This window comes from Pempheris klunzingeri, chromosome 2 (assembly GCF_042242105.1).
Source record: "Pempheris klunzingeri isolate RE-2024b chromosome 2, fPemKlu1.hap1, whole genome shotgun sequence".
NCBI classification, from domain to species: domain Eukaryota; kingdom Metazoa; phylum Chordata; class Actinopteri; order Acropomatiformes; family Pempheridae; genus Pempheris; species Pempheris klunzingeri.
In genome coordinates, this window is record NC_092013.1 from 4126223 (window position 1) to 4145635 (window position 19413).

General features: G+C 42.8%; 2 protein-coding genes across 2 annotated transcripts; both read right to left on the reverse strand.

The window, feature by feature from the left end:
* Positions 1-1939: 1939 nt before the first annotated feature.
* uqcrc1 (ubiquinol-cytochrome c reductase core protein 1) lies at positions 1940-9967 on the reverse strand. Its single transcript, XM_070849112.1, has 13 exons — positions 9865-9967; positions 8294-8434; positions 8050-8136; positions 7078-7207; positions 6038-6236; positions 5805-5884; positions 5575-5690; positions 4508-4651; positions 3496-3656; positions 3306-3391; positions 3131-3219; positions 2944-3019; positions 1940-2510 (listed from the first exon to the last, which is right to left on the reverse strand). Exons 1-13 carry the CDS (start codon positions 9925-9927, stop codon positions 2446-2448), a joined length of 1437 nt encoding a protein of 478 aa, XP_070705213.1. The 5' UTR covers positions 9928-9967; the 3' UTR covers positions 1940-2445.
* A 1007-nt stretch (positions 9968-10974) lies between these two features.
* LOC139220345 (tubulin monoglycylase TTLL3-like) lies at positions 10975-18378 on the reverse strand. The gene is made up of 13 exons (XM_070852429.1): positions 18306-18378; positions 17195-17298; positions 16930-17101; positions 16779-16834; positions 15582-15710; positions 15375-15489; positions 15163-15267; positions 14304-14496; positions 14052-14200; positions 13731-13974; positions 12305-12564; positions 11609-11784; positions 10975-11508 (listed from the first exon to the last, which is right to left on the reverse strand). The coding sequence occupies exons 1-13, from the start codon at positions 18376-18378 to the stop codon at positions 10975-10977; spliced, it is 2310 nt and encodes a 769-aa protein (XP_070708530.1).
* Between the last annotated feature and the right edge of the window lie 1035 nt (positions 18379-19413).

Here is a 19413-nt window from a genome sequence, read left to right on the forward strand (position 1 = left end):
AATGTGCCGGTTTTCATTCGCCACCTTTGTGTCCACAGTAGCCAAGCAAGCATGTGCTCATGGGGATGGGGGGAAAAAAAGGGACTGCAGTTTTAGGTGAGGAAGGAGAGAGAAAAGTGTAGAAGTCTAGAGCATAACCCATATAATCACTGGAGGTTTAAAGTTGTCTTTCAGCCTGTGAGGAGCTTCTTTTAAGTGTTTGAAGTATTAAGATTTGTTTGTGGACTTGATAATGTACAGGATAACACCACCCAGGTGATAATATGGTGGCTTTTAAACAAGCACACTGAGCAGATGTATTTTATATGTAAGTTCTGCAGGTGAGGAGTCATATGCAGCTGATAACGACGAAGATGATGTAGAGACCATAGTTATTTTCTCTAATTCATGAAGGTCAGTTTCTAATTAAAATGTGATATTTACCTGACCTCTTGTTTATCTTTTGCTCTTGATGAATATTCAGGTGAGGAATCAGCAGAAATTCAAGAAGACTCTGGCAGACAGACTCCAAACGGCTGACTGGAGGGAACCAAAGATGTTTTCTGGATGATTTTGATGATTTTTTTTGTGGTGTGATCGTCTCTCTCTCTCTCTCTCTCTCTCTCTCTCAAAGCTTCACCCTTCTGGGAAAAGAGTACACACAACAGAAGCTGACACCTTGTTGTCAGCTGAGAAAACACAAGTGAACCTGCTCATTTCAAGAAAAAAGAAAACGCCAACCCAGTAAGCTGGGGTTTGGGGTCTTGCCCCAAGACACTTCGACATGCAGACTGAAGGAGCCGGTGATTAAACTGCAGATCCTCCCATTGATTGACGACCCGCTCGACCTCTGAGCCACAGCCGAAGACCAGCCAAGTTTGATCTTGAGCATCGGACAGGAGGGCTGGCCGAACTCCTGGGACGACACTGTTTGAGGTGGCAAACGACACTTCCTGTGTGAGACCACAGCCGGAGCGACAGACCAGGGGTGAGTTACTGAACTACATTTACAGCACTTCAGTATCATCAGTTCTCTTAGTCTGTTTTTATTATGTTTATCATCACATCCATATATTTCATACTTTCTTTATGCAGAAAGATTTTCAATTGTAAGAACCTCAGAAGCTTCTGACAAAAGGTGTTAATGGCTTTAGAAAATATACTTGCCCATAAAATATATTTACTCAAGTGCTGTAATTTAGTATTTTGTGCTACTTTTTACTTTCTAGATTCTGTAATAAAAAGCAAATAAATTCGGATGTATTTCAGTAGATTGAGCCAGTAAGAAGAAACAAACTTAAGTTAAAACAGTTATCATGGGTCCTTAATGTATTTTATAGAGCGGCTCTGTTGAATATTCTTCTTGCTATGGACGTCGTTCTGATAGTGGAAGCAATAAAGTAATTTCTAAATCAATAAAACAATATTTAAGTAAGCGTTTGTGTCAAACTGCTGATTTCTTTAGTTTGAAGCCTTGTAATAAGCAGGATACTGAACATAATGTTATTTCAGGACAGGCTCGCTGCACATCATCCCTTATTAAAAAGTTTGTTGGCACCAACTTTTTAACAAACCTTTTAAGTGTTTACTAAAACTCAACATTGCAGCTGTCCAGGACACTAAAACTGGTGTATTTACATCTAATATGTAAATTGAGTGATTATGCAAAGGGAGTCTGTCACTAATGCAAAATGAACTCCGACACGGTGACGCAGGACTCCCACATGAAGCAATAATGGCCGCCACTCGCTGTACATTATCCTGCTAATTACACGCCGTTATGCAAAAGAAATCACGAATTTGACAATATTGATTTAAGTGACGTCATTGCTTCCACTAAGTGCCGTAACTGACTAATCAGAATCGAGAGTCCAAAAATCCGTGTAATTAAAGTGAAGTATAAACTGTTGTATACTAGAAACGTGCTGCTGCACATGTGAATGAGACAAACCACCGCAGGTTGATGTTTTACAGTATTTTATTTTGTCGGAATGAGAGCTTCTGTTATGTACAATAGAGGACAGAAACAAATGTTACAGAAATTATAAATATTCTCTTGCTCCAAACTGGTTGTGTTCAGTACTGGCTGTACCGTGTCCAGCAGATGATTATTTAACTACTTCACGTCCGCCCTCTCTCCCCTCCCCTCTCCAAGTCAGGACCAGGTGACGACCCTGTACCGTGCAGTACAATCATGTGCTTAATGGATGTGTGGCTCACAATGTGGAGACTGGCTGCCCCCCTTCATGGCTACCTAGAAGTGATCAGTGGGCGGGATGAGAGAGAGAGAGAGGGAGGGAGGCGGGGAGAAGGGAGAGGATGGACGGCGGCCCGTGCTGTCAAACCAACACGTGAACAATCCTCAGCCGGTCGCTCTCGCAGTGATGACGGGAGGAAGGCGGGGTGAGGTCGAGGAGGAAGATGAGGAGCAAACATGGGACACTCGGAGCAACACGACAACTTCTCTTAAAACCTCAGCCAGTACATGGCACTGCGTACCCTGTTGTAGTCAGGCAGCTGCTCGACGGGGCCTGACGGAGAGAGGGACAGATTCAGATTAGGGCGACTTTTATCCCCAACAGGCAATTAACGGTGATGCTACGGTGGTCACCAGGGGACAAAGTTAGCAAATACAAATAGTAAAAACCTCAGACGTAACAGGATGACAGCAGGAATGTTCATATAATACATCAAGGGATAATAGAGGCATTCAAATCTACAAGCATTTTGTACTTACAGCATTTAGTGAATAAATATTTTAGACTATAAGGCCTGTTATTAGTAAAGGTGAATTAAAGACACTGATAGATTTGCTGCCACCTTCTTTAATCGAGCACCAGTCCTTCAGTAGTGGTACTCAGAAATAATGGCTCAAGAAGACTGTTCATCAGCGATGGTATGACTAATGAGAATTTGGTCCAATAAAAACGTATCGACCAGCAGAAACCAGCCCTAAAAACTCACCGACAGCTACCACAGCGGGACACTTATCGTAGATATATTTGGAGCAGACGTCACGCAGCATCCTGGGGGTAACGGCCTGGAAGGAGAGATGTGGAGAGAGAAGTCAGAACTAGAGGCCAGACAAGAGTAGATGATTTTAAAATAGTGTGAGAGTGTCTTTTTAATTGTAGAAATAGTGTCGGCTCACATCGATCCGAGCGTCCCACTCTGCCAGAGGAATACGCCGCCCGTAGTTCAGAATGTGTCTGCCGATGTCGTCACAGGTTGGTGTTGTTCCTAAAAGACAGACGAGTAAGTCGACTTGTGATTCGAAGGAGTCTGTGTGTACGTTTGTGTGAATGCACGACAGACACGTTGCGTACCGTTGAGCTGTCCAACCAGACTGGCCTTCAGAGCGTTCTTGCCTCTGGCTACATCGCTCTCGGTCACCGTGGTGCACAAGTTCATCCTGCAGGGAGCAAAGAGGGCAGGAAATAAGAGCATTGTCTTATAATTAAAACGTGACATAATACAGTTATGGTTTTCTCTGTGTGTCCTGTAATCATTACTGACCAGGCGTTCTGGGACCAATGCATCATGTCGTCGATGTGGAACCTATCAGTCACAAAGTAAATTCCCAGCAGGCCGGTGTCGCTGTAGGAGGAGTGGAAGGCCTGGAAGCTGTGGCACAGTTTCTCCTCCACTGCCAGTCGAGCCAGACGGCTGCTCAGATGCTGCAGGCGAGAGGAAAGACTGGGCGTTAATATCATAATCCTCAAAATCAGAGCGAGATTAAAAATCACACCAGTATCAGGTAGTGGGATTAGAGTACAGTGTTATGAGAAATATGAATGATGAAATTAAAACTTATTTTCTGAGGTAACAGACTAACCAGTGTAGTACAAGTACGTCTTCCATCCCACTTACTGGTTGATTATAGCATTTTACTAATATCCAACAAAATTGGGAATAATGTTATGTTGTAACATTTAAAAATTATACATTTAGCTTCAAGTAAATTAAACTACAAAATATTTAAGATTATCAGGGATGTGGTAGTAGCAACATAGCAATTTGGTCATTTTTCATAAATACCTCCAAAAAAAAAGAAATTCAACATTAAAACCAATCTTTCTGAACACGGCGTACTGATCAACCACAGCAGAAGTGCTCTTGTTTAAAGTGCATACAGTTCAACAACTTAATCCAACATAAAATGAATAAAATAAATCCTCTAAAAAGGATTTCCCCAGTTTGAAAATCATTTTTTCAGTGACACTGGACAGATTTACAGCCGCAAATGCCATCAAATTGACGACTAAACCAATATTTTAGTGCTGCTCTGTATTTCAGGGTGTGTTCCTCCGACAGATCCAGAGGCAGGAGTGAGACCCCTGACCCAGGTTTTCACAAAGGACCATAGTCTACCCCTCAATAATGGCCACTCAAGACATGAACAACCTCAAGTGGGCAAAGCTTTAAGGGGACACAGCTGCACCAATAAGATTAATTCACTTTAGGAGGCACAGTTTCACCATTTGTCGTCATTGCTGCATAAACTAAATAAAAAACTAATTTCACCAACCTTTCCACCACCATAGGTGAGGTCAAAGCTGCCGACGATGGAGTTTGCCACCATGAGAGGCACGATGTCGGGGCTGGCAGCACTGGCTCCCTCTACAGCGATGGCAACATGTGCCAGAGGATAATCGTCATCACGCATACGGATCTGAGGGGAGGAAGGGAAGCAAGATAAGACCAAACTATTTACCGTGATGGTGAAAATAACATCCCTGTCCATGCTGTCACTGACCAGGATCAACTGTGACCCCAAAACTGTCCAGTTCTTTTCTCACCAGGAGCGTTTCGCCTGGCTAATTATCTGACCTGGCTAATTGGTTGTGCTTCTAAATCTAGCAAGCAAGCCAAGTTTCTTATTTTGTCTGTTTTGTGCAAATATTTAAATAAATTGTTTATACGACTATTGTCTTGTTTTAATAAGTATATTCTATACATAGTACGAACACTGGGAGCAGTAGGTTGATACAGGGTGCTGGGATGAAGTCAGGTGTGTGTAAAGATTTGGGCAGAACGTCTGATTTTCTGTTGTTTAGGTAGCCTGAGTCTCATTTCTTCCAGCAACTGGACATTTGCTAGTGGCAGCATAAGGTACTAGCTGGGTTAGCGTCCCTCTCATCTCTTCCCGGGGAGATCACGCCTCTCGTTGCAGCGTTTAGTCTTGATGGAGGGAAGACGTCATTTGAATAATCTGCTAATAGTTTGCAGCAACTATCAAATAGTATTTTTGCTTGAATTGCACATCCCTAGTAGTGATGGAATAGATGATCATGAATCTGCACTAGGTGTTTTATTTTGAAAATTGACCTCTGATTATGTTGTTAAAAATAGATCAGGCACGTATTTTGAGTGGAATAGAGATCCACTTGACGCACCACATAATTTGTGGCCGTGATCAGCTCCGGCAGCCACGTCGCAGATGCTCCCGGTGGGATTAGCTGTAATTCATCACTCTCAAAGTCTCAACAGCTGCATTACTCCGTTACAGATGCGATTTCCAATTGTTGTGTGAAATAACAGTGGAACAAGAGATCATGTAATAAATCCCAAAAAGCACTCTTAAACACATCTCACCTCACTGCCTGTGAACCGGCAGGGTGACAACACAGGGACGGCATCTCCCTCATACTCAAAAGACAGTCCGCTGAAGTGAGATTTGGCCAAGCCGACCAGCTCCTCGTGGTTCACACCTGTGGAGGAAACGCATCAGATGAATCTCGAGGGAAAGTAGAACCTCACAGGCTACCAGCACACCTCTCGAAGCGTGAGGGAGGAGGAGGAGGAGGAGGAAGAGGAAGACCTACCACCAGCAGCAGCCAGCACCATGCGAGGGGCCTTGTAGTGGCTGTTGACGTAATCCACTAGGTCCTGGCGGGTCAGAGTCCTGGGAGAATTAAATAAGAGTATAAAAGTGTTTAAGTTACATTATGACAAATTAAGAGTGTTGTGCTATTAGTGAGGCCACAGTTGACAGCAGCATGCTTTTGATTAAAAGCACTTACTAAACGGATGGGTGTGAACGTGCAGGTGTTCTTACTTGGCGTTGCTGGAGGGTCCCAGCACACTGTGTCCTAGGGGGGTTCCCTGGAAGGCTGTGGCATGCAGCAGGTCCAGGCAGACTTCCTGGAAGTTATTCCCAACTTCCTCGAGCTCACGCAGCACCACACCTCTCTGCTGCTCGATCTCTGCCTCGTTCAGCGAGCAGCTCTGCACCACCTCTGAGAGCAGCTCCACAGCTGGGAAAACATAGGAAAACTGTTTGTTCACAACTAAGATGAGATATGCACACACTTTGTGCTAAGAAAGTGAGTTAGTCCGTTTATTGTTTAAAGATAACTCTATTTGTACATAGCTTTGGCGTTGGTCCAGTAGATCACCTTAGACAGCAGCCATGAAATGTGCTACAATGGCTGTAATATAATCCTTAAGGGTAACTGCACCCAATCAAAGTACGTCCACTGTTTTTCCACTGACAGCCGCCGATTGTTATTCTAAGTGCCTGACAGCATCATGGAAAGGATCCCTACAGAGACAGACCTGGAAGATCCTTCTAGTTTAACCACAAACAGCCGTTATTCTGCTCTCTTCACAGCCACCAGACTCCACTGACACTCGTCTACTGCTACCTTGATCTGTTCGTCTGTTTGAGTTATCATGTGTTACCCAAATATTGTGTTGGATCTGAACTAAAGTCACACAGTAGCTCTAACAAAGTAACTCTGTGAGGTAAAATTACCGTTTTTGTCATTGGAATCTGGTAGCTTTCAACTAGGTGATATGATGATTGTTTTTGGTCAGTGGCAAAATCAAGTACTTTTAGTGGATGCACTTGAACCAGAGGTTTACATTATAGCCTGTGTAGTTTATTCACTGCTGCCAGCTGGGGCGAACTACTGGACCAATTCCAAAACTTTTTGTACGTTCCCGTCATTTCAAACCAAAAATATGCAAAAAAAAAAATTAGGGCCCAGGCTCCTTAAACACATTTACAATTCTTATTTTACAGTGATGTCTCAGGTTAATCAGGGTCTTACTAAAACTAGGGAATTCTCAATATTCACAAGGTGGTCATCTCACCTTTGGGCAGGTCTTTGGACAGGGTCTTCATGTAGTATGCAGTATGCTCCCTGGAGGTGTAGGCGCTCAGGTGAGCACCCATCGACTCCACCTCCTTCTCCAGGGCTGTTTGAGGGTGGTTCTTGGTTCCCTGGGGGAGCGAAAAAGGAAGGTGAATGGACGAAACCGTGCAACAGCAGTGTTTATTTTAAATGCATTCAGCTTTAACAGACACGACGTTCAACAGGAGACTTAAAAGTACGTTTTTAACCTCTAGTAGTACTGAGCAGTTCTTTTAAAGGGTGTTTGTTTTGTTTATCTCATGCATGTGCACGAGGCTGCAAACCTGCAGATGGTTTCATTCTATTAAACTGATCCACAGGTGACAATAATGCCAAAACAAAGGCGGGGAAGAAGAGGAGTGCTAGCTGGTAAACATGGATGTTCATACTTAACAACAATCAGCCTTAGGAGTGTATAATGAGGAAGGAAATGCTGTCATAGCAAGTAACACTGATTCCTCTGAAGCCTAAAGTTAATTGTCATGTAACTTTGATTACAATATAGAACTGCCACCGCTTCCCTGAGCTCCTCTAGCTCGTACTAACGTGAGCGTACCAAAATGACAGCAGGCGCTAACAAAAATTAAAGGGTTTGTTCCCAGAAGAGCACTTTCTCCTCAGTCTTCTGGTTTTGCAGCATCTGATCTCAAGCAAAGCACTTTCAAGTTTGTCTGAAGTCTGTGGCAACTAAAAGCAGCAGCAGGAATAATTTATTCCAGGATTCTCAAACTGTGGCACACAGCCAAGTGGGAGAAGTGTGTGGCACTAAAGTCACACGAGACAGCAGAAGATATTATTATTTTTAGGCCTTTAAGAAAAAAAGAGTTGCTTAATCTACTTGCCCAACATGGCATTTTACTCTTGCAAGCTTTATTGTTGAATCAAGCTTTATTAGTCTACAGAGAACCTTTAAGGTCATGAAGTGTACTACCTTGAAAGCCATGTGCTCCAGGAAGAAGCCTGCTCCGTTGTTCTTCTCACTTTCATAGCGACTGCCAGCGCCGATCCACAATCCAACCTATGACAGGGAAGATATGTGAAAACTAGGAGAAATGTTCACCTACAACTCTCATTTAACCCATTACCATTCACTTACAGTGAAATGGTATGACCATAGAGTTCTATTACAACCTCCTAGGTGGTTGTAAATAGACCTCCTGTTACTGTGTTCTTACAGTGCATGTGCCGTGCCCAGTGTCCTCAGATGCGACCCTCAGTCCGTTGTCCAGGGTAGTGAGGCGAGTTTCAGGGGCTCCCACCAGGCTCTGGGCATAGCTGACTGAGGCCTGTCCACGTCTCAGAGACAGCAGGATGGGCTGGAGGGGCAGAGACACAGAGGGTCATTTATAACTCACGTACATTTAAATACACATTTATGTTCACATTGAGCACATTGGAGACCAACTTTTATAAATTTTCATCCATCATAATATATTTTATACATTACTACTAACCTGCATTGCACATATTTGTACTTTTTTTTATAAACATTAGCTGCAGCTTTCTGATATTCTGTTTTTATTCGTACAACACAGGAGACCATGTTTCAGCTTCTGTGCGTTAGTTAGCAGCAGATCTCAGAAATTACAAACTAGGTCATTTTAAAGAGTTTTGTGCTGCATACAGTGAACCAAAAATACAATTTAAACGGACTCTTAGTAAGCAAGAGTAGAAATGTTTGACTTGGGACTGGAGCTGCAATAATCAGCTGATTATGAGAGAATTAGTCTGCAACTAATTTGATAATCAGTAAATCATTTAAGCCCTTTTTCCAGAAAAAAAAAAATAATGTTCCAGGTTCTCAAATGTTAAAATTTGCTTGGTTTTGTTATTATTATTATACATTTTTGGGTTACAGACTACCTGTCGGACAAACCAAGACCTTTGTGAAGGTCATACTGGGCTCAGGGTTTACTGATGGACATGTTTCACTGTTTTATGGACCAAATGAAGATCAAGAAAACAATCATTAGCTGCAGTCCTACTGGACACAACATCTTAACTTGTGGCAGGCAGCTGACATTGACACCACTGTCACCTTCTGTTATGCTAAAATTAGACCAATCCAAATGCCAATATTGATTTCTGTCATACTTAGATGTAAAACATGAGACTACTTTAACAAAACCACCACCATTCACTGTGGGATAATGGGAGATCAACAGGAAACCACTTAATCACTCAAATGGTATTTTCACTTCTCATAATGACTCCCAAGAACAACCCAAGATGACAACGCCTGTTTGGAACAGTTTGTGCAGTGATTCTGTTTTACTAAAACTATTGATAACTGATAAAGATAAAGTCAAACCAGTAGTAAAGTCTTACAGCCCTGTCCCCCAACAATGCTAACACTGCTAGCCAGGAGGTTTAGCCGCAATATGAGGGCGCCTGAGGACAAGTGACCAATGTTACAGCTGCTGACCTTGTGGCTGCCCGAAGACGACTGAGACGACGCCCAGCTGATCTAATAACTCGTACATAAAGTTGAATTTACACATGAAGCGGTTGTTACCGGACGCGCTGCCTCATTTGACAGTTGACCTTGCGTTCAGCGGTTGCTAACGGATGCTAACAGGTTAGCTAGCCCTCTTCCTGCTTCAGTACTGCTGACAGCTAGTTAGCTAGTTAGCTTGTTAGCAAGGGGTCAGCGGAGCGGCAAAACAAGGACAACGCCGGCGTCCCGCGTTGACATCGCTTTTAGGACAAGATTGTTTTTCTGCTCGGTCGTAAAATCCGTACTTACACTGCGGGTTTTGACGAGGGATCGACCCACGGTGCTCCCGACTCGGCACACGGACGCCGCCATTTCTCGGTACGATTACAAGAGGTAGGAGAGTCGGCTTCTTCTTCTTCTCTGGGTTTAATGGCGGCTGGTAAAGCAACTTGCAGGCGCACTACCGCCACCTGCTGGACGGCAGTGGGTAACATTAGACTGGCAGAGAAAAATGTGATAAATTCAGTCTGTTATTGCTGTTACTATTAAGATATTAATTAAAAGACTGCGCGCTTCTTCCTTCCTGTCTCTCCTTGTAGATTTCCCAATGTGATTTAGTGTTTTTCATCCTATAAACGTTGTCCTTCCTGTGCCCTTTAGTCCCTGCAATGACTGCTGACTCTCATATAGACATGTTAGGTTTTTCCTCATGCTTATAATGGTTAAACCAAACCACATTACTCCTATTAGTGCTTCCTCATCAATAAAAGTTGTTGTCAGTGGCACGTGTCTCCTCTCTTGCTCCATTTGACTCTTTTCTCTTCCTCAGAGCTGGTATGAATGAATCAGTCCTCTCATTTCCATAACAGACACACACTAATTTAACCTGCAGTTTAAGCAAATTCAGTGTATAAATACTGACAGCTGCTCGAGGAAAAAGGTTTTACTTTGTGAGAGCAGGTTGCAAAAAAAAAAAAAAAAAAGTACAGTAATGCTGCATCAAAATTACATTTTTACAGTTTTTCTTAGTTCAAGTAGCATCATGGGTGCATAAAGCAATTTGCTGTAATTACAACAACACACATGGTCTCACTTACCTGTGATGAAAACATGCAGTTTGTTTAGTTTTAATTTGTTTTAATTTTTGACTCCATCACAACATAATGGAGGGATTTTGTTCCGATGCTCACAGGTCATTTATTCAACAGTAACTGAAACAGTTTCCCTCCAAACACTTTACTGTGAACATTTAATAACATGAACTAGTCCCTTTAATCTACAAGGGAATTGTTGACAACTTGTTCTGTGGATTATGTACAGTAACTGTTGTGTTACACCAACTTATTAAATCTAAATACAAACTATAAAAGAAAGTGAGCCATGGAAATCTGTTCCAGTACTTTGACTTTATTTATGTTTTTAGGCACTCACTGTGCTGGTGGCTGCTGGTCTGGACTCTTTTGAAACGGTGATCTCTACAGGCAAAGAAAGACTCCGGTGCTTTTCTGTGCCGCAGGGTACAGACATCTTCTCTGAGCACATTTTTGACAGCTCTGGCCTCCTCTTCCACGAAAATATGGAGTGGGACTGGGCACAGACGGGCAGGTGGACAGAGCTATTCACAGTCGTTGGCAGGTGGAGCGTGAGGGTTTCAATGGGGACGGGCACAGGTGGCTCATGAGGTAGAGGAAGAGGTAGAGGAAGAGGAAGAGGAAGAGGAAGAGACGGAGGCCCGCTGTTGGTGTTTTTGAGCCGAGTCTCTGCACTCTTCAGTAACATCTTAGGTAGCGGCTTTACTTTGTCTGCTGCAGGTTCCCTCTCCCTGCCGGGGCCCCGGTGTTTTGGTGCTGAGCGGTTGGAGGACCTCAGCGGAGGAAGTGGGCAGGGACATTTGATCTTGAGGCCTTCAACAAGTAGATTGACTCCTACGTACTGTGGCACTTCCACTGCTGCCTAGAGACCAACAGTGACATTTAAAGTACTTCAACCAAGTCAAACTCATAATTTAAGGCTAAACGCACACTGTGGCCTGAAGGGAAAACCTCTTCCTCACCTGTCTATAGATGAGCTGGAAGTCTCCAGTGTTTGCAGAGCGGTCTGCTCTTCGGTCCAGGACGACTCGTAATGTGTCTTCCTGCACGGCGGTACAGAGACGGGCTGTCACGGGGGTGGAGGGAGCCATGGTGGGACTGGCATTGATTTCTATCAGCCATGGACGCAGGTCGTGACCTGAGAAACACAAAGGAACAAATGAATCAACTTCCCTTTGTTTTCATAGTAAAAAATATGGCCAAACAGGCGACTATTCAGGTGTTTAGACCCGATCTGGTCAAACTGTATAAAGAACGATACACATTTAGTTTAATGAGGGTGTGGTAGTGAATGGTTTAGTTATGGGACTATGATTCAGAGGAAAAGGGTTCAAATGTGTTTGTTAACATATATTTCAATTTTCTTTTATTATTATCAGTTTTTCAGTCACAGTTTGGTTTGGGAGTAAAACTTCTTGGTTACATTTAGGAACAGACGATGGTTTGGGTCAAAATAATATGTCAAATACAAATATAACATTAAACATCTTCTTTCCAACATAAACCTACACACACCAAATAGCTTTTCCCTAAAAGATATTAAAATATGATTTAAGTTAGAGTTAAATGCTCTGAGTACTTGAAAAAGCTGTTTTAAGCATAAGCTAATGCAGGCTGTATAAAATACTGTGACGTCATTCACAGTGGTCCCATCCTACCTAACATGAAGTCGGCACCGTAGAGCTCAAATGTGTTTTTGCGTGACTCCATCAGATCCTGAGCCGTCTGCAGTGTGTGGATCAAAGCTCTCTTCATGCCCGGGACAACCACAGTCTGCCACTGAGCCTCCCGGCCCTGGCTGGACAGGAAGGCTCTGAACTGGTCGTCCGACCACATGTTGTCTGCGGGGACACCTCGGTGGCGATGCTTGGAGGGCCTCAGGTGCTTCTGGATGGAGTTATTGCACAGGTGGACGGAGCTGAGAGGACGACGTAAAGAGAGACACGGGAGAGGAAATCAGTGGTGACAGACGACACCATAAGAGAAACGTCACACGTCTGTTACTGCACACCACCTCTAATGAATCTTCTCTTTGGCTATAGTAATATTTACCATGTGGTCAGACAAAGACACTTTTAATTACTCCTCACATACAAAGCCCCCAATAGTCAGGCACCATCAAATCTTACAGAGCTCATAATACCTTATTACCCCACCAGAGCTCTGCACTCCCAGAATGCAGCTTACTTGTGGATCCTAAAGTCTCCAGAGCTTTCTACTGTCACGCTCCTCCTCTGTTGAACCTTCCTCCAGTTTGGGTTCAGGAGGCAGAAACTCTCTCTACGTTTAAGAGTCGGCTAAAAGTTTATAGTTTAGGGCCTTGGACCAGCCCCTGGTTATGCTGCTATAGGCTTAGACTGCTGGGAGACTTCCCATGATGCACTGGGCTCCTCTCTCCTCCTCTACCTCCCCATCTGTACGCTACATATCCCTTTAATGCTGTTACTAACTTGGTATCTTCTTCTTCTTCCTCTAACTTCTGTTCGAGGTTTCTTCCCATCAAAAAGGCAGTTTTTCTCACCATTGCCGTCTGATGCTTGCTCATGTGGAGATTCTTGAATCCTTAATTTTGACTTTTTGAATCGTAGGGTCTCCTTTGGCCTGCTCTTTATGTAAAGTATCTTGAGATAACATTTACTATAGATTGGTGCTTTATAAATAAAGATTGATTGACTCATTGATAGTAACAGGTATAAAAACACAAAAATCTGATTGCGAAGCGCAAAATTAGACATGTAAAGTAATCAGGCAGCCGTGACATCTATGATTCTAAGAGGTTACAGGAGGACGCTTGTATATTCTTGAATGTTGGCAGGTGTTTTAGTAGCAATTTCAAGGTTTGGGGTTGATTTGAATGTTACTAATATCCAGAACAGCAAATACAGAGATTTAAATATACCCAGAGGTATATACCCAGACAGTTATCTCCCAGAACTGACCGGCACAACCGTACGCTGGGTTACCCTTACTTTGTATCTTTCTCTCACTTCCACTTTTTTCAAACTTAACGTTCATCTGGTTTCACATCTGCTTCTTTCTTTAATCTTCACCCCCTCCCTCCCTTCAACAGTATCTCTGCCTCACCTGTCCAGTGTATCTAGCGTGTAAGGCTGCGTGGAAAAGCGCAAGTAGCACTTTTTATAGAACCACACGGTCAGAGGGTTCCAGTCGGTGACCAGGAACCACTGCCGCACGTCAAATTTGGTGCCGTGGACCAGCAAGGGCCGCTCCAGGTACTTCTGCACCACCCACTTGCTTTCCTTGATTAGGGTGGGGTCACCGTCCACCAGTCTGAGGATCTGATCCAGACGCTTGGCACATTTGATACCTAAAAGGCGAAGCAGGCCAGTTAGAGCTGTGGCTGGTCTGATGGTATGAAGTGACTGACAGGGTCTGACTTCTCACCTCTGCCCCTGGACTTGGCTCCAGGTTTGATGATCCAGATGTTGTGAATGCCGTCTATGTCCAGCTGTGGACTGACCTCCACCAGCCTCTGCAGCATGGCCTCACAGCGGGTCACGTAGTGATCACTGTTCTCGATCTCTGCTCCGCCACTGAGCGAGGAACCAGAGAGAGGGACGGACTGTGGTGACACACATCTCTCTCTCTCACACACACACACACACACACACACACACACACACACACTATACTCACTTAACAACAAGGTAGTAACTATCAATAAACTCTGCCCACTCCTCCTTTGTAAGTGTTTGTGGTGTCTCCAGACTGATGTCTATGTCACAATGCTCCCGACTCTCCAGGAAATCCTGACACACTCTGAGTGCGCTGTCAATCATTTGGGGAAGGACGACTGGTCTGGATCGCCGTTTGCTTCGTTTCCTCTGATCTGAGATCAATAATAACAATGATAACAATAACAACAACAGTACTACTACTACTAATAATAATAATAATAACAATGATAATAACAATGATAATAAACTTTAAATGAAATGCAACATGTGTTTTACAGCAAAAATTTCACATACACCAAGTGCCTCACATGAAAATAGACATAGAAAGAATATAAAAATGTATTAAAGACATTCATGTAACATAAGATGGAAAATAAAACCAGAAATTAAATGAATAATAAAACAAAGTAAAAATAAATGTAAAAATAGATAGAATGCATGATATAAAAATGAGGATAAAACCCATTGAATAATAAAATAAGTCCAGAAATAGAAAATACATTCATACATTCATCGCTAGTTTAAGGCTAAAGTTAAGTTTTAGCTTTATTTTCAAAATGTTTAGCGAGCTGGCCTCCCTGATATCTTTATGCTCCACAGTTACTGACAAAGGCTGCATCTCTGATTTTCTCTCAGCTCCAATAAACCAGCAGCAGATGAGCACAGATGTTCTTGAAGGCAAACCAGTTGCCAGTTGTTTTTTTGGAGGCCATTAAAATGACCATTACAGTAATTATGTCGGATTGGGGTGGTGGAATAAGAAAGAGATGTCTCTCTCTTTATTCAGCCTCACTGAGTCATCAGACAGATGGCATTACCCTGAACAGCCTGAATGTTGTGGCTCGTTCCCTCTCCCCGAACATCCTGCTCGCTCGCCACAACGTACTTCAAGAGACTGGTGCAGGCCGTCCTCCTGTAGTCCTCTACACAAAGGACAGAGGCAGAGAGGCTCTAAGCTTTGTCTGAGGGCAAATACATAGGGAAGAGATCAGTGTGATGTAGTTTGATGAGCTGAGAAGTCAGATCTGACCGATGAAAGCATGCTTCTCATCCTGTGCGCCTAGTCTGTAACAGCGGGGGAAGAAGGTGTCGGGGTCGGCTGAATCAAACCAGTGCAGGTTCCTCAAGTTCACACACAGCCCCACCTATTAGAGCAAAGGCCAGTGTTGGTGGTGGACATGACACAGGAACCAGCTTTTGCTGTAAGAAATAATAAGAGAACACACATTTACAGTACCTTGGTGGAAAAGCTGCCTGCCTTCGCAAAATGATTGGTAATCTGTTCTTTGTGCAGGCTGTTGGTGTTGATGGCGTCTCTGCGGTTCGTCCAATGGAAATTAACCATTTCATTCCTTACCAGGCGAGACTGTGGAGTTAGAAAAGAGACAGAATGAGCTGAATCTGCTGAAATTTAAAGTAACAATCTCGAAGATTTCCATTTGGCTCTCTTTGGCGGCCCCTAAGGACATAAGTGGTAACTGCAGGTGTGTTTTTGGATCTGAACAGTGTCCGTGCTGATAGTTTTAACTGTTTGTCTTCATCTAAACATAGAATTTGTTTCTTTTTCATGGTCTGTAGTATCTACAGACTGTGAAACACTGATCTTTGTTCGGCCACAGGAATCGTTTCCTCGCAGTGCTCACAGAAACCGTAGACAAAAGTGTGAAGTCACTTTAGTATCTTTACTATGCAAAACTATTGCTGCTGCAGTGTAAAAATGCCTTATTGCAAGAAAAAGCTGTGATTCAAAAGGTACTGACACAAATCCAAAAGCTTTGCTTGCAAATCCAAACGTTCTGAATCTAAAAGTTTTGCTTGCTGTTGAGCTGAATTTCGCTGAATAACACTGATGTAAGTCACGTTATAATACAGCTCCTCACTCTGAGTGTACATGTTGTTATATATTATTATTAGTAGTAGTGGTATTATTTGTATCATTATTATTATTATTACCATTATTACCATTATTATTACTTTCGTGTTTGAAATTTATTCTTATTCTTTTGGAGCTGTGTGTAACAAAAAGCAATTTCCCCCTGGGGATTATTAAAGTAATTCTGATTCTGATTCTGATTCTGTTTCTATTGGCCAGTCGACCTGAAGGTCAGCTGTCTCACACCTTTCTGGTCCTGCCCCCGGAGATTCAGCTCAACATCAAGTAAAACTTTTGGCTTCAACATGTCTGGATTCAAAACTATTTGGATTTGGACTAATACACTTTTAATTATTTCACTTGGAATAAAAAGTTTTGCTCTCACACCTGTTCTGTTTGACTGCATAATAAAGACCAAACAAAAGTGACCTCATAGAAACACCAGAGCCACAGACTCATTCTGATTGTGACTTAACAGACTCTTATTTAACTAAACATCTTCAAGACTGTAACCTTAAATAACTTTAACTTTAAAACCTACAGCCACAAACAAAGTGTTACCATGAGATCGTGAAGTCCATCTGGATCCTGATGTCTTTTGACGTCGTCTGAGTTGTCTGAGGAGGAGGAGCGATGTTAACCATCAATCATCAGAGAGATATTTACGGACACTTAGAAGGAAGAAGAACAGGCACACTTGCATCTGGCTCACCTTCATCATCATCGCTGTCCCCAGCATCGTTAGAGCTGGCTCTGCCCTCGTCGCTGTGGCGCTGGTGACCCTGGTGGTTTGGGCGGTGCGTTCGCTGCTCGACCCAGCCTCTGGCCCTCAGTGCTGCCCTGATGACAGGGTAAGGGCCCTGGACAGAGAACACTTTATGCATCTGAGAGGAGTGAAAGCAGACACCTGAACAACGGACGGCTTCGTGGAACAGTCGGATATTTATTTTATGTGACCACCAGAAATGTTAACTGACCTTAACAGCTTTGTCAGCAAGGGCCTTGGCTGTCCTCAGTCTCTCTGGGTTAGGACCAGGCAGGCTGACGAAACTGTGGCGAACTTTGTCCTCAGGAGGTGCAGCTAACACACACACACACACACACACAAACATACTCAGATCCTTTGGGTACATAAAAGTAACACACAGTGTAAAAATACTCTGTTAGAGGTAAAAGTCTGAAGTCTGATTTCTACTTGAGTAAAAGTACTTATTATTATTACCAGAAAAAATACTTAAAGTATCAAAAATAAAATTCACTCTGCAAATTATGCAGCGTTCAAAGGTACCGAAAGGTGATTTATATTGTTTTATATTGTTTTTATATTTGTTAATCCAGGGATGCACTGTACTGTGTTTTTCGAGTATCTGTACTTCACTTCAGCATTATTCTTTTGGAAACACACACCTATATATGATATGAAATATGTTTACATTTCCAGATAAACATTTTAAACTCAGCTGTCAGCGCTTGTGGTCGTTTCTGTTTTCATGTTATAGTTGGTCAAATGATTATGGATTTAGCTTTTGGTTTATTATGGATATTATCTTCTTCTGTCTTCTGCAACATTACATTTGCGTCTATTATATATATATAAAATGCCCACAAATTGGCTGATGAATAAGAGATGTGCCCAAATGCATAAAACATAAGTCAAATATAAGTAATACAGCCAATGTCAAAGACGGTGTAACTAAAGCTTAAAGCCTGACGTCTTCAGCTTGGAGCCAAAAAGAGCAAAGTCATGAAACTTTAATATTAAGGCCCCCCGAGTTCAAACATTTGCCGCTCTGTCCTGAGCTTGACCTCATGATTAATTCAGCGCTCGTGATCTATAAGCCGACTCCATGAATGAACGCAGTCCTTTTAAGAGGTGTGAGGTGATACATCTCTCAGTTTAGAAAATGGGTCCCACAATTTCCCCTTAAATTAAAGGCCCAGTCTGTAAATTTTAACAGTATGAAAACATAAATTAACACGTGTTACTCACACTTTGGTTAATAATTGATTATTTTCAGTTCTATCTGTGTGGTCCTTGGTGTTCCCCAGATAATGATAGTGTTTCCCGTGCTCCCCTCCGTCTCTCACCGCTGTCTGGACACGGTGTGCAGCGTCCATCAGCAGCCTGGTGTCCCTCCTGTCTGGATCTGGTAGCCTCCATACTAACATCGCCTCTCATTCTTCAGGGGGAGGAATTTCTTTTGCTCCGCTTCATGGTTCGGTCGGATGCGATCTGCAGCAGAGGGCACAGTCCAGCACTTAGTCATACAGTGTAAAGGTGTTAAAGCAACACTGTGGGCATATGAAAGGGTTAAAACAGTGGTGGAGGTGTCACACATATCTGGTCGCTGGTCTCATAGATGAGTCTCTCTCTCCAAGAGCAGTGGAGCCTAAAGTGGGTCAAATTGCTGTGCAGGAGACAGCTTGGCTGCACCTGTCAGGTTCGTACCCAACACCCCGAGGTGGGGTGTGATACTCGGTCTGATTTCCTTCAGTTACCTGTTGAGCACAAGCCCAAAACCAGAAGCATAACCCAACAAAACAGAAATGCCCATTAAAATCCTACTGTTTTCCACAGAGATAAAACAAATCAGAGCATGCATAGCTCACACTAAGTCTTTTTTTAAAACTTGAAGTGTCATCACCTGCTTTTTTAAAATCATCACACGTCACAGTAAGCCTGTCTCATGTTAAGCAAAGCTTTGACATCATGGATGGTGAAGTGTGTGCTCCTCTTACCTGCCGAGGTCCACAGGTGTATGAACTCCGGTGCCGCCAGACTCTCCACCTGTTTACCGTTACCATGACAACCCCATGGTTAGCTCCCGATGCTAACACCACACCGAGAGCATTTCAATTTGATCTATTACAAAAAAAAACAAACCTGTAAGTATACATGTATTCACGTTAATTTCGTTTATTAACGATGTGCGATAAAAAAAAAAATATATATTATTATTATTATTATTTTTTTTTTTAATTTATGTCTAACACTGAAATTATTTTAGCACTAGCACGTTGTGGTGTTGTTACGTTCACTGGCGTTTTAAAGATCAAAATACTCCTTTAAAAAAAAAAAAGTTAATATCTTAGAACTCGTGTTGTTAAATTCAGTTTAGTTTGTGTTTTAAATATTTCGCCGCCATCTTGGCTCGGGCACACGGGGAGGGAGGAGCGTGATTGCGTCACAGAGTCA